General features: G+C 37.7%; 1 protein-coding gene across 15 annotated transcripts in view; it reads right to left on the reverse strand.

Moving 5' to 3' along the window:
• The window catches only part of ATXN2 (ataxin 2), a 131,626-nt gene that overhangs the window by 40,142 nt on the left and 77,701 nt on the right, over nt 1-13,783 (reverse strand). For 12 of the 15 annotated variants that reach the window (XM_024758607.1, XM_024758600.1, XM_024758596.1 and 9 more), the window contains 4 exons: nt 5,897-6,198; nt 4,809-4,872; nt 4,035-4,187; nt 3,586-3,652 (listed from right to left, as the gene is read on the reverse strand). In XM_024758607.1, coding sequence (XP_024614375.1) covers nt 3,586-3,652; nt 4,035-4,187; nt 4,809-4,872; nt 5,897-6,198 — 586 coding nt within the window. The remainder of the gene's footprint in view (nt 1-3,585; nt 3,653-4,034; nt 4,188-4,808; nt 4,873-5,896; nt 6,199-13,783) is intronic. The other 3 variants (XM_024758604.1, XM_024758605.1, XM_024758593.1) reach the window with 1 other exon arrangement.

A 13,783-nucleotide genomic window follows, 5' to 3' on the forward strand; every position in this document is an offset into this window, starting at 1 on the left:
AGAAAGCTTTTCTGAAAAATTTTTTTTTTTTTTTTTTTTTTTTTGCGGTACGTGGGCCTCTCACTGTTGTGGCCTCTCCCGTTGCGGAGCACAGGCTCCAGACGCGCAGGCTCAGCGGCCGTGGCTCACAGGCCCAGCCGCTCCGTGGCACGTGGGATCTTCCCGGACCAGGGCACGAACCCGCGTCCCCTGTATCAGCAGGCGGACTCCCAACCACTGCACCATCAGGGAAGCCCTGAATAATCTTTTTATGTAATTTCCACTTTGAAAATATATATTTCACACATAAAGAACAAAATTAATTAAAAAAACTATCCTTACACATGATAACGAACTCAATCAGATTAACCTACCTATGTGTCAAACTGTTAACATAACTCAGTGACTATAGAAAATGGTATTTTGGAAGTAACAAGGGTAGCAACTCCTGACTCTGAAAATTGGCACTTAAAGAATTCTTAGTGAAATAGAAACTAAAGAAATCTTAAATTTTATTCTGTAGTCCAGGAGTTAGACAACAAATAGTTTGGAAACATCTAATACACATTATAGGAAAATGTAAATAAGCCAGCCTCTAAGATGGCCCCCAACAATCCCGCCACCTGGTATTCACACCCTTATGCAGTCCCCTCCCACAAGCACCAGATTTGCTCTGCTTGATCTATATAGCAAATGACAGAAGTTAAGATACGTCACTTCCAAGGTTAGATTGTTAAACAAACTGTAGCTTCCATTTAGGTCAGTTTCTCTCTGAATACTTATTGTGGGAGAAGCCAGCTGTCATGGTATAACCAGAACTATCCTGCTAACAGCTCTGAATCTGGAAGCAGATCCACCAGCCCCAGTTCAGAAAACCACTGCTCTAGCCAACATCTTGTCTGCAACTTCTTAAGAGACTCTAAGGCAGAACCACCTAGCTAAGTAGCTCCTGGATTCCTGACCCTCAGAAACTAAGTGAAATAATATATGTTTGTTGTTTTAGGCAGCTAAGCTTTGTGGTAATTTGTTCAAAGACAGATATTATTAACTCAATCGCAATGAATATATCCAATGACCAGAAAATGGTTTCTAATTACTATTTCCCAGCAAAGAGAATGAGGGTTGCTTGGAGGATTACTGATCCAGGTCTAAAGTCAGAAGAAGATTAGCCTGAGACATCAAATTTGTAGCAGAAAGGAAGCTATCAGAGACAAATGAGTAGTACCCAAAGGACACGGGAGCCAACCTGAAGGGATTACCATCGATCAAAGATGGGACAATGGGAGCAGCAAAAAGAAAATAATTGACTGAAATACAATGAATATATAAAATTATATGAAAATCCATGTATTCATAACTTTCCCATACAAACTATTTCAGGATACCTAAACAGCCCTTGTTAAAAAGAACAGTCCCTTACAGAATGATTCTAGCTAATAAATGGAGAAGAAATACTAGAAATTGAGAAATCGCTGTTTTCAAACTCCTAATTACAGTGATTTCCAAAGTATGGCCCTGTACCAGCAGGATCACTAGGGAACTGGTTTTTTTATAAATTGCACTAGAAAAGTAAATTCTCAGGCTATGCCCCAAACTACTGTATTAGAAATTCTGGGGATGGGGCCAAGCAATTGGTGTTTTTAACAAACTCTCTAAGTGATTCTAATGTACACTAAAATTTGAGAACCACAGCCCAATGAAAAGGTGATGTTACGTATCAATCATTAATGAATTAGATGAAAGACTAATAGAAATCTTTACGATTGGGGAGGGGAGGATCAGGCTATCACCACCTGAGCCCTTAATAAATCTTACCATAACTCAAAGTAGGACCAGATATTGTACAGCTCTCGAATGATCCAATATAGAGTACTCACAAATATCTATCAAGTATTCTTATCTCTTCCCGTAAAAAAGTTAAACCTGAATGTAAACAATGACATCACAAGAAGTAAAGAGACAAATCTAGAATACAGGACATGCTACATAATAATTGGTTTCTGCCACAAAGCAACAGCAGCGGTAAAAACAGCAGGGGAACTACAAAGACATGTAACAAATATAATAATGTGAAGATCTTATTTTGATCCGTATTCAAAACAAACGGACTGTAAAAATATATTCTTGGCCCAGTCAGGATAATCTGATTATGATGGTTATTAGATGATAAAAAGGAATTACTGTTTATTTTTATAAAGTGTGATAACAGACTCTGGCTATCTAACAAAAATGTCCATACTTTTATATATGATACACACGTATGTATGTAGAAATGAAAAAGTATGTAGAAATGAAATGGCAGGTCCTCAGAATAAGACTAACCCTATAACTAGACAACTTTAAATGATCTAAGGTAGAGTTCTTCCAATAGGTTCCAGTGTTCTAAGGAAAGATAAAGGATATCATACTTTTTTTTTTTTTTTGGCTGCACCACACAGCTTGTGGGATCTTAGTTCCCTGACCAGGGACTGAACCTGCGCCCCCTGCATTGGAAGCGCAGAGTCTTAACCACTGGACTGCCAGGGAAGTCCCGGAAGCAACTTAAATTTAAATGTCCATCAACAGATGAATGCATAAGGAAGATGTGGTATATAGACAATGGAATATTACTCAGCCATAAAAAAGAAAGAAATAATGCCATTTGCAGCAACATGGATGAACCCAGAGATTATCATACTAATGGTGAAGGAAGTCAGGCAGAGAAAGACAAATATCATACGATATCATGTATATGAGCCTAAAATATGACACAAACGAACTTATTTACAAAACAAACGGACTCACAGACACAGAAAATAAACTATGGTCACCAAAGGGGAATGCGGTGGGGACACATGAGGCGCCTGGGACTGGCTGATACAAACTACCATATATGAGACAGACAACACAGGGAACTCCAGTCAATACCTTGCAATAAACTATAATGGAAAAGAAAAAAAGGAGTGAAATTTGCGTGATGGGGCTAATTACTGGGCACTGAGAAATGACTTTACTATATAAACCATTCTACTTTCTATTCTCAATAAAATTATAGCAAATAATTGCTCTCAATTACCTAAATGGCAAAAGAGGGGAACCCTTTAGCATTTTTCAGCATTAAGAAATTTCCTTTTAAGATAAATATGTGTTTTTTTTCTATGAAGGCTCTTCTACACAGAGAATACTAGATTATACAACACTCTCATTTTAAAGATGAGGAAACATTTCTCTAATAGCATTTTGATGGTTTCTGAAGTGAGCCATCTCTGCTCAAAAAGAAATTCTAAATTTTTGGGAAAAAAATCATATATTATATAAAATAAGAACGTCAGCAACTAGTTAATTAACGTAGCGAACCCTCTTTCCAAATTTAACATTGAAAACTTCAAAATTAAATCACTTTTTGTGAAGAGGATCCTGAAATTCACGACTGATGGGTATTTTCTCCTCCTGTTTTTGTTCATAAAAATGCATCTAAATACCTGATGTAACGTTGAGCAACAGAAGTCAATGAACAGCTTCACTGAAAGTCAAAACTGAACCACAAATATTTATTCATTATAAACTGAGTTATTTAATTCATGCAGCATGCAAACTACAAGCAAATACAGGCAGGATTATTCTCACCTTTACCTGCTCTATATGTCTTGGCTTGATTGACGGGCATGGGCGTCATAGGTATAGGATATAAAGGCTTAAGGGAATAAAAAAAACAAAAACCGAAGATTAGGCTCTCAAGATAGTAAGAATGTATTTTATCACTCTCTCTTAGTTGCATATTGCTAGAGAGCTAGCTCTGAGGTTTCCTGATTCTTTATGAGTCATTAAAAAATAAAATCACACCCACAGCTAAAAGGACAAACCCCAAACTACAGTAAATCTAAATCATATTTCTTACCAGAAACATTCTCAGATTTAGGTCCTTAAACTAACAACACACCACACTGCAAGCTTCCACTTTTTAAATACCTCTGTTATACCATCACTGCCTCAAATCACTGCATACCTACAGAGTGTATGGTGTCAAATACAAATAACTTAGAGAGGGTAAATGAACACCAAATTCTATGACTTACTTGCACTCCTGGGCTCACTGGGACTGGATACATCATATTTGGTGCAAAACAAACAGGTTGAGTATAAACTGGAGTTGGCTGCTGATGACCCACCATAGATGGGCTAGGTTGTGCTTGAGGACGAGGCGAAGTTGGGGTGGTAGAAGGCTTTGGCTACAAAAACAAAAATCAACTACCTTCAGGTGAAAAGCTAACCATTACTGCAATTTGAGAACTGATTCCCCCCATCTTTCTCAGTTTTACTCACTGTTGATAAGCAGTACCTCTTAATGAAAACATCTCACAGAAAATAAACTTCCACGTTTCAAATAAAAGAAAAAAAATACTTGGTTATGTTACCAATAACCAAGTATTACTGCTTGATTAATGTTACCAATTAATCAACAATGCTATTAAAAACAGCAGTGATGATTTTTAAGGAACTGGAGACTGTTTTTAAAAATTAAAAAATAAACACATCTTCTTACAAAGTCAGTAGAATAATAACTGTATATCTGTGAACCTGAGAGCCTCATTGGCCAACCATCTTCAAATTCTGAGTCAGAAAGACTAAAAAATTTGCCCCAGACCACATCTAATTGATGACAAAACTAGCATTTTTTCCTATGGCTCAAAAATATTCATTAATGACTACAGAAGAAAAAAGAACTTAAACTAAAAGTTGTTTTAGCATACTATAACTGAATTTAGATGGCAGGAATGGGAAAGGGAATATGACTACAAATAATTTTTTTTTAAGAGGCTAGATTACTTCAAAGAGAGAGAAAAACTTACCTGAGAAAAGGAACGAGGGTTGAACTCCTTCGCATTGGGATTCAACGTTGATTTCCTCACTTGCCTACACCGGAAAAAAAATAAAGCCCAGTGAAATCTGCATGGAACTTATGCTACTGTAAAGTCTTTTATACCTGACAGTTTTTTTTAAATTGCTAAACATTTAAACAATTCTCACTAGAATATCACTAACTCTCTTAATTAAAACACACATATACATAATTACTAGCCAAAAAAGGACAAATTTTTTAAAAAGTGTAATACGAATGGTTCTCTCAAAAGCAATCAACAAAACTTAAACTGAAAAGACAGTAGCCCCTTATAAAATATCCATAAAAGCAATCCTCAATATACCAATTGTCTAGCATGCAGTATTTTTTATGTGATAAATTGTTTCCTATATGAAATATCTTGGGAAAAACCATGATTCTAACAAAAAATTTTTGCCTCAAATTAAGAATAAGTGCTCCTTGACTTACCAATATTTGCATTCCAAAAGTTCATCTGTAACTGGGTTGTATGGAACCCAGAACAAATAAATCAATGGTGGTGTGGTTAGGTTCCGAGACTAGCCCACAAAAGCCCATTTAATTGATAATATATTGGATGTGCAGAATTAATTCTATTTTAACAAATCTATTAACTAAAACTTTTTTTTTTTTTTTTTGATGGAAAACACATTGAATTCCAAGTAGGGGCACCAGAGACTTCTCTCTCTTCTTGGCAGTGTAAGTTCTTAGTCGAGTAGCACAGCCAGGAGGTGGGTACTGACTAGCATACAGGGGATATCAGTCCCAAAGCCAGTGATTTTTCAACTCCCTGTACATTTATAAATAAGCCATTCTTAATTTATGCATAGGGTTTTTTTGCCACAGGGTGGAAAAACGATGGAGGAGGGAAGAAGAGTATAGGATGCAATGACCTAAATGACTTAAGACGTCATTTGTTTAGACCAGTTTTTTCTTAAGTTGAGAGCTACTTATAAAGCAGTCTAAAAGTCTAGATAGATTCTTGAGTTGGAAGGCTTCTGGACACCTTAAGGAAAAGTTAAGTAAGTAACAGGCGTGCTAAATTCCAGGTTTACTCACTCAGCTGCATCTTTCTTCTCCTCTTTATCATCTTTCTCTTGTTTACATCCTGGACTGGAAGTCTGAACCCCTTGGGATGTGACCTCAGGTCCCCTCTTGTGCTCCGTGTTACTGAGGATTGAAGGGGAAATGCTGGGACTGCTCGGCTTGCTGCTGCCACTGGTGCAGTTGCTGCTATTTTCAATGAAAGAATCCTTAGCATTTGGTTCAATTTTGTCTTTGATCAAATCTCTTGATTTTTCTCCCTCTCTATTTTTGTTTAGCAGCTGATCCATAGATTCAGAAGTAGAACTTGGCTGTAACTAAATAAAGGAAATAATTATACTTAAATATTTTAAATAACTCTAGTAATCAATTTTTTTCCATGAGCACAAACTGAATAAGGCTTTTTTCGAACTTTACGAGTAATGTTTTCATTACAAGGCAACAATAACAAAATGTCTATACAATACAACTACAGCCATCCAAGCACTAAAATGTCCCAGCCTGAAAAGTTAAATATTTACTGAGTGCATACCATGTGTCAGAAATTGTGTGTGCTAGGAATGGAAATATGAAGTAGTTCCTATCCTCCCAAAGCTTTCCATCTGGATGAGATCAGACACTTGACAAACTGGGGTAAATGCTATAGGATCCCATGGCAAAAAGCAACTCATGGAAAGAGAAGGCTTCTCAATGGAGATGTCATCTAGTCTAAAGTGTGAAAGATGTTGGGGGTTTGCGGGGGAGTTTGGAAAAGGGACTAATAGTCTAAGTACAAGAAACAGCATGTTTAAAGACCCATAGGAAAGGGAGAAGATGGCCCCGCTGTGGAACAGAAAAGTACTGGCGGGCACAAGATGAGTCAAGAAATGACAAATTCACCCAGGAGGAGCGAGATGATAAAGGAACTTGAAAGCTAGGTTAAGAACTCTAACTTTTAGTTCTCAGGATAATGAGAAGTCACTGAAGAATTTTAAGCAGGTACAGACTGAGAAGATTTATAGTTCACAAAGATGAGCACAGCAGCTTTGTGGAAAATGAACTGCAGGAAGCCAAGTAAGAGTGTAGAGAGACCATTATGGCGGCTGGACTAAGACCCGGGCTTGACCTTGAGAAGTGGTGAGTTGGAAAGTCTGAAGTAGGTGGATTCAAAGGGAGACCTGGCTAGACATGTAGGTCAGTTAGACCTTATAACCCATAACGGAAACCACAAAACAGAAGCACCAACAAGAAGACTAGAAGACAAAAACGTTAGTAAAATAAGTGATGGGGTTTTTAAGTTTGCAGACCAGAAGCAGTCAATGCTACTACTGTCTGATGATGATTTAAGATGCCCTACTCCACAGAAGAAAGAAAACAGGAAAAGCTGAAGGAAATGACAAGAAAAAGAGAAGAAAAGGGCAGCAAGTAGAAGGAGCCATGGTGGAAATGAGAATAAATCCAAGCAGCAGCCCTAGGCAGTGAGAATAAGCTAAAGAGCAATTGTGCAGCAGAAGGGGCTGCAAGACTAGAGAGACAAACTACCTCCTCAGCCTCAGGAAAGGCGGACCACTGTCAAATTCTCACTACCGGAGCCCTTGGTATCCTGACAAGCAGCACCACACATCTCAGGGGCTTCTCAAGCTTCACTGCATCACCAATATAGTTATAAAGTAGTTGACAGCAGAAGGTGACGGCAGAAGGTGAAAGCAACATTTGGACACAGTGGGAGTTTAAGTCACAATATAGGTACTTAATGTTTAGTAGAGTCTATATGCGTAACGGACCAATTGTGTATTGCATAAAACTTTAAATATTTGTCACAAGGGTCTTTGAGCAAGGCAAAAATAAGGCTTTTGATGTTGTTATTCATATAATGGCAAACATACCTATAGTACTCACTGTGAGTTGGACACTGTTCTAAACTATTTACAAACTCATTCATTCAGTCATTGTAACAGCCCTATTTGATGTACATACTATTAGCGCAATCTTATAAATGAGGAAAATAAGGCACAATTATTCATGCTTTTGAACATTCTTCCGTATTTCCTATCTGCAATATACTAAACAAAAGAAAACTGAGATTATTCTCCTTTTTTTTTTTTTTTTTTGCGTTACGCGGGCCTCTCACTGTTGTGGCTTCTCCCGTTGTGGAGCACAGGCTCCGGACACGCAGGCTCAGCGGCCATGGCTCACTGGCCCAGCCGCTCCGTGGCATGTGGGATCTTCCTGGACCGGGGCACGAACCTGTGTCCCCTGCATCGGCAGGCGGACTCTCAACCACTGCGCCACTAGGGAAGCCCCTCCTTTTTATTTTTTCAAAATTGAACCACTGTTTCCTTTTATTGAGAAATAATTCACATGTAACATCGTATTAGTTGCAGATGTACAACACTGTGATTCAATATATGTATGTACTGCAAAATGATCAAAATGTCTAGTTAACAGCCATTACCACACAGTTAAAAATTTTTTTCTTATGGTGGGAACTATGTAGACCTACTCTCTTAGCAACTTTCAAATATACCATACAGTATTATTGACTACAGTCACCATGCTGTACATTACTTCCCCATGACTTATTTATAACTGGAAGTTCGTGCCTTTTGACCACCTTCACTCATTTTGCTGCACCCACTGCCTCTGGCAACCACCAATCAGTACTGATGAGTCTGGGTTTTGTTTTGTTTTCTTTCTTTTTTTTAAGATTCCACAAATAAGTGAGATCATACAATATTTGAACTTCTCTGACTTATTTCACTTAGCATAATGCCCTCAAGAGCCATCCATGTTGTCAAAAATGGCAATTATTCTTCTTTTTTATGGCTGAAGAGTAATTCCATTGTGTGTGTGCATATACATGCAGATATCTTGCGAGTTAGTGTTTTCGCTTCCTTTGGATAAATACCCAGAAGTGGAACTGCTGGATCATATGATAGTTCTATTTTTAATTTTTTGAGGAACCTTCATACTGTTTTCCATAGTGGCTGCACCAATTTACCCACCAATAGTGCACAGAGGTTCCCTTTTCTCCACATCCTGGCCAGGACTTGTTATTTCTTGTTTTGTATTTTTGAGAATAGCCATTCTAACAGGTGTGAGATACCTCATTGTGGTTTTGTTTTTCTAAAATACTTGTTTATTCATTTGGCTGCATCGGGTCTTAGTTGTGACATGTGGGCTCTTTGTTAGAGCGGGCAGGCTTCTCTCTATTTGTGGTGCACAGGCTTCGTTGCCCCACAGCATATGGGAACTCAGTTCCCTGACCAGGGATTAAACCTACATCTCCTGCATTGGAAGGCAGACTCTTAACCACTGGACCACCAGCGAAGTCCCCTCATTGTGGTTTTGATGTACGTTTCCTTAATAATTACATTTCCTTAATAATGTCCTTAAAAATTAGTGAGGACCTTTTCATGGACCCGTTGGCCATCTTTACATCTTCTTTGGAAAAAATGTCTATTTAGATCCTGTGCTCATTTTAAAATCGATTGTATTTTTGCTATTTAACTTGTATGAGTTCTGTATACATTTTGGATATTAACTCATAAGATATATGACTTACAAATACTTTCCCCATTTGGTAGTTCCCTTTAACTTTGTTGATGGCTTCCTTTGCTATGCAGAAGACTTTTAATCTGATGTAGTCCCAGCTGTTTAGTTTTGCTTTTGTTGCCTCTGTTTCTATTGTCAAATAAGAAAATCACTGCTAAGGCCAACGTCAAGGAGCTCGTGCCTATGTTTTCTTCTAGGAATTTTATGGTTTCAGATCCTACTGTCACATCTTTAATCCATTTTGAGTTGATTTTTGTGTATGGTATAAGGCAGTGGTGCAGGACTTCCCTGGTAGCACAGTGGTTAAAAATCTGTCTGCCAGTGCAGGGGACATGGGTTCAAGCCCTGGCCCTGGAAGATCCCACATGCCACGGAGCAACTAAACCCATGCACCACAACTACTGAGCCTGTGCTCTAGAGCCCGTGAGCCACAACTATTGAAGCCCGCATGCCTAGAGCCCGTGCTCCACGACAAGAGAAGACACTGCAATAAGAAGCCCACGCACCACAACAAGAGTAGCCCCCGCTCGCCCCAACTAGAAAAAGGCTGCTTGCAGCAACGAAGATCAAGCGCAGCCAAAAAATAAATAATTAAAAAAAAAAAAAAAAAAGAGAGAGACAGTGGTGCAGTTTCATTCTTTTGAATGTGGCTGTTCAGTTTTCCCAACACCACTTATTAAAGAGACTGTCCTTTCCCCATAGTATATTCTTGGCTCTTCTGTCATAAATTAATTGACTGTATATGCATGAGTTTATTTCTGGGCTCTTTGTTGTTTCATTCATCTGTTTCTGTTTTTATGCCAATACCATACTGTTTAGATTAATATCTCTTTGTAATACAGTTTGAAATTAGAGCGCATGATACCTCCAGTTTTGTTCTTTCTCAAGACTGCTTTGGCTATTCAGGTCTTCTATGGTTCCATATAAAATTTTAGTATCGTTTGCGTTATTTCTGTGAAAAAATCCATTGGAATTTTGATAGGATTGCACTGAATCCATAGATTGCTTTGGGTAGAATGGACATTTTTATGGGAAAACTAAAATTCTTATGTGACTCAGAGAAAAAGAAACCTGTGATTGCCGGTACAACTTTGGTTCATCTATGTTTTGGTAATAAAAATTAATATTTATTGAGTATATACTATGTGTCAAGAACTATATTAAACACTTTACAGGCAGTATCTCATTAATTTTCAGAAGAACACGATGAAGTAGTTCTACAATTATCCCATTTTGGCTTGGGAGATGTAGACAACATGCCTCAATGTTGTACAGAGGGCAAGATTTAAACCTAGATCATTGGGACTTCCCTGGTGGTGCAGTGGTTAAGAATCTGCCTGCAATGCGGGGGACACGGTGTCAAGCCCTGGTCTGGGAAGATCTCACATGCCGCGGAGCAACTATGCCCCTACACCACAACGACTGAGCCCGTGCACCACAACTACTGAAGCCCGCGTGCCTAGAGCCTGTGCTCCGCATCAAGAGAAGCCACCACAATGAGAAGCCTGCGCACTGCAATGAAGGGTAGCCCCCGCTCGCCACAACTAGAGAAACCCTGCACGCAGCAACGAAGATCCAATGCAGCCCCCCAAAATATAAATAAATAAATTTATTTTAAAAAAAATAATAAAATTACTCAAAATATAAATTGGCGCAACCACTAAGAACAACAGTATGGAGGTTCCTTAAAAAACTAAAACTAGAGCTACCACATGATCCAGCAATCCCACTCCTGGGCATATATCTGGAAAAGACAAAAACTCTAATTTGAAAAGATACGTGCACCCCGACGTTCACAGCAGCACTATTTACAACAGCCACAACGTGGAAGCAATCTAAGTGTCCATCGACAGATGAATAAAGAAGATGTGGTGTGGTGTGTATGTATACACACACACACACACACACACACACACACACACACACACACACACAAACTCAGCCATAAAAAAGAACGAAATAATGCCATTTGCAGCAACATGGATGGACCTAGAGATTATCATACAAAGAGAAGTAAGTCAGAGACAAATATATGACATCACTTACATGTGGAATCTAAAAAAATGATACAAATGAACAAAACAGAAACAGACTCACAAACACAGAAAACTTACAGTTACCAAAGGGGAAGAAGCGGGGGCATATACTAAGAGTTTGGGATTAACAGATACACACTCTATATAAAATAGAAAAACAACATGGACCTACTGTATAGCACATGGAACTATATTCAGTATCCTGTAATAACCTATAATGGAAAAGAATCTGAAAAAGAATATATACACATACACACACACATGTGTTAACTGAATCACTTTGCTATACACCTGAAACTAACACAACATTGTAAATCAACTACACTGAAATTAAAAAAAAAAATTACTCAAAATAGATCACAGCCTTAATTGAAACTCTGAGAAGAAAATAAGAGTGAATCTTTGAATCTTTATGAGTATGGATTAGGCAATGGTTTCTTAGATATGACACCAAAAGCACAAGGGACAGAAGAAAAAATAGATACACTAGACTTCATCAAAATTAAAAAATTTTGTGCTTTAGTTGTCAACATCAAGAAAGTGGACAACCCACAGAATGGGAGCAAAAAATTGCAAGCCACACATTTGATGCAAGACTTGTACACAGAATATATACAGAACTCTTACAACTCAATAAAAAGACAACTCAATTTTTAAAATGGGCAAAGATCTGAATAAACATTTCTCCAAAGAAGACATACAAATGGGCAATCAATTATCATGACTGTATTTTCCTTAATTCATAACTAGAAGTAGTTTTTGGCATTTTGCCTGTCCCATTACTTTATAATTAGTTGATTATTTAGTATGTCTAACAGAAGGAAATACAAGGAAAATGACATTCACATAGATATCTAATTATCATTATTTGATAGATGTTGACATTTATGTCCATATTGTGACTATAAATACTGATGTGTATTGTGGTAATGTCAGTTCTGTTATATGTAAACATCTTATGTATAAGGCTGAAACTTCTTGTGAAAAATAGCAGGCAATGATCTTCATGAGTGATGGTTTGGGGATACTTTCATCAACATATATCTCCTAATAAAATCAGTAGTTATGAATTACTTCACTAAAATGTGCAGAAAGATAAAAACAAACAAAAAACAAATGGGCAATCAACATATAAAAAGATGCTCAACATCATCGGCCATCAGAGACATGCAAGTCAAAACCACAACATACCACAAGGAAGACTATAATCAAAAAAAACAAACAATAACAAGTGCTGGTAAGGATGTGGAGAAGCGGAAACCCTCCCATACTGCTGATGGGAATGTAAAATAGCATAGCTGCTTTGGCAAATAGTCCAGAAGTTTTCCTCAAAAGGTCAAGGATAGAGTTACCAGATGAACCAGAAATTCCACTCTTAGGTATACACCCAAGAGAAATGAAAACGTATGTCCACACAAAACTGTATACTAATATTCATAGCAGCATTATTCATAACAGTCAATAAGTGGGAACAACCCAGAGGCATCAACTGATGATAAATGGATAAATAAAATATGGCCTATCCATACAGTGGAATATTATTCATCCATAAGAAGGAATGAAGTACTGACACAGGCTACAATATGGATGAATCCTGAAAACATGATGGTAACTGAAAAAAAGCCACTCACAAAGGGCCATTTATTGTATGGTTCCATTCATATGAAATGTCCAGAACAGGCAATCCATGTTGACAAAAAGCAGATTAATGGTTGTTTAGGATGGGGGTTGAGGGGAGGAGTGTTTGAAAGCTAATGAGCAATGACTGCTAAGGGCTTATGTGATGACTGTATAACCCTGTGAATATACTAAAAACTGCTAAATTGTACACTTTAAATGGCTAAATTTATGATATGCAAATTGTACCTCAATAAAACTGCTACAAATAACATTAATATGCTTCAAAGTAAAAAAATTTCTTTTCTTCATAACATAATAAATTCATGCAAGTGTACTATAAGAAGGGAATGAATGACTGACTGTAAAAAATAATGCTGAGGAAATAAAAGTATGGGCAAGAACATGACACTTATATCAAACTGAAGATTATGCAAAATAATACCATCTGTTGCTTAGGGATCTTTTCATCTGCAGTATAAAGAACTGCAAGGAAAGATGCCCTTCGCTCTGGCAGGAGGATGCAGCTGAGGTGGGCAAGTACACATGAGACTTTAACTGTGCTGGAGTGCTTGATGTATTAACCTGGTAGTGGGCATCTGGGCATTCAGTCACTGGGCATTCTTTGTATCGTGTCCATGCACTAACTATAGCTTAAAAAATTAAAAATTAAATTTACAACTGCTAATAGCATTAAAGCTGAATAGATAAATGT

Source organism: Neophocaena asiaeorientalis, unplaced genomic scaffold (genome assembly GCF_003031525.2).
Source record: "Neophocaena asiaeorientalis asiaeorientalis breed wild unplaced genomic scaffold, Neophocaena_asiaeorientalis_V1.1 scaffold77, whole genome shotgun sequence".
In the NCBI taxonomy this organism is placed as follows: domain Eukaryota; kingdom Metazoa; phylum Chordata; class Mammalia; order Artiodactyla; family Phocoenidae; genus Neophocaena; species Neophocaena asiaeorientalis.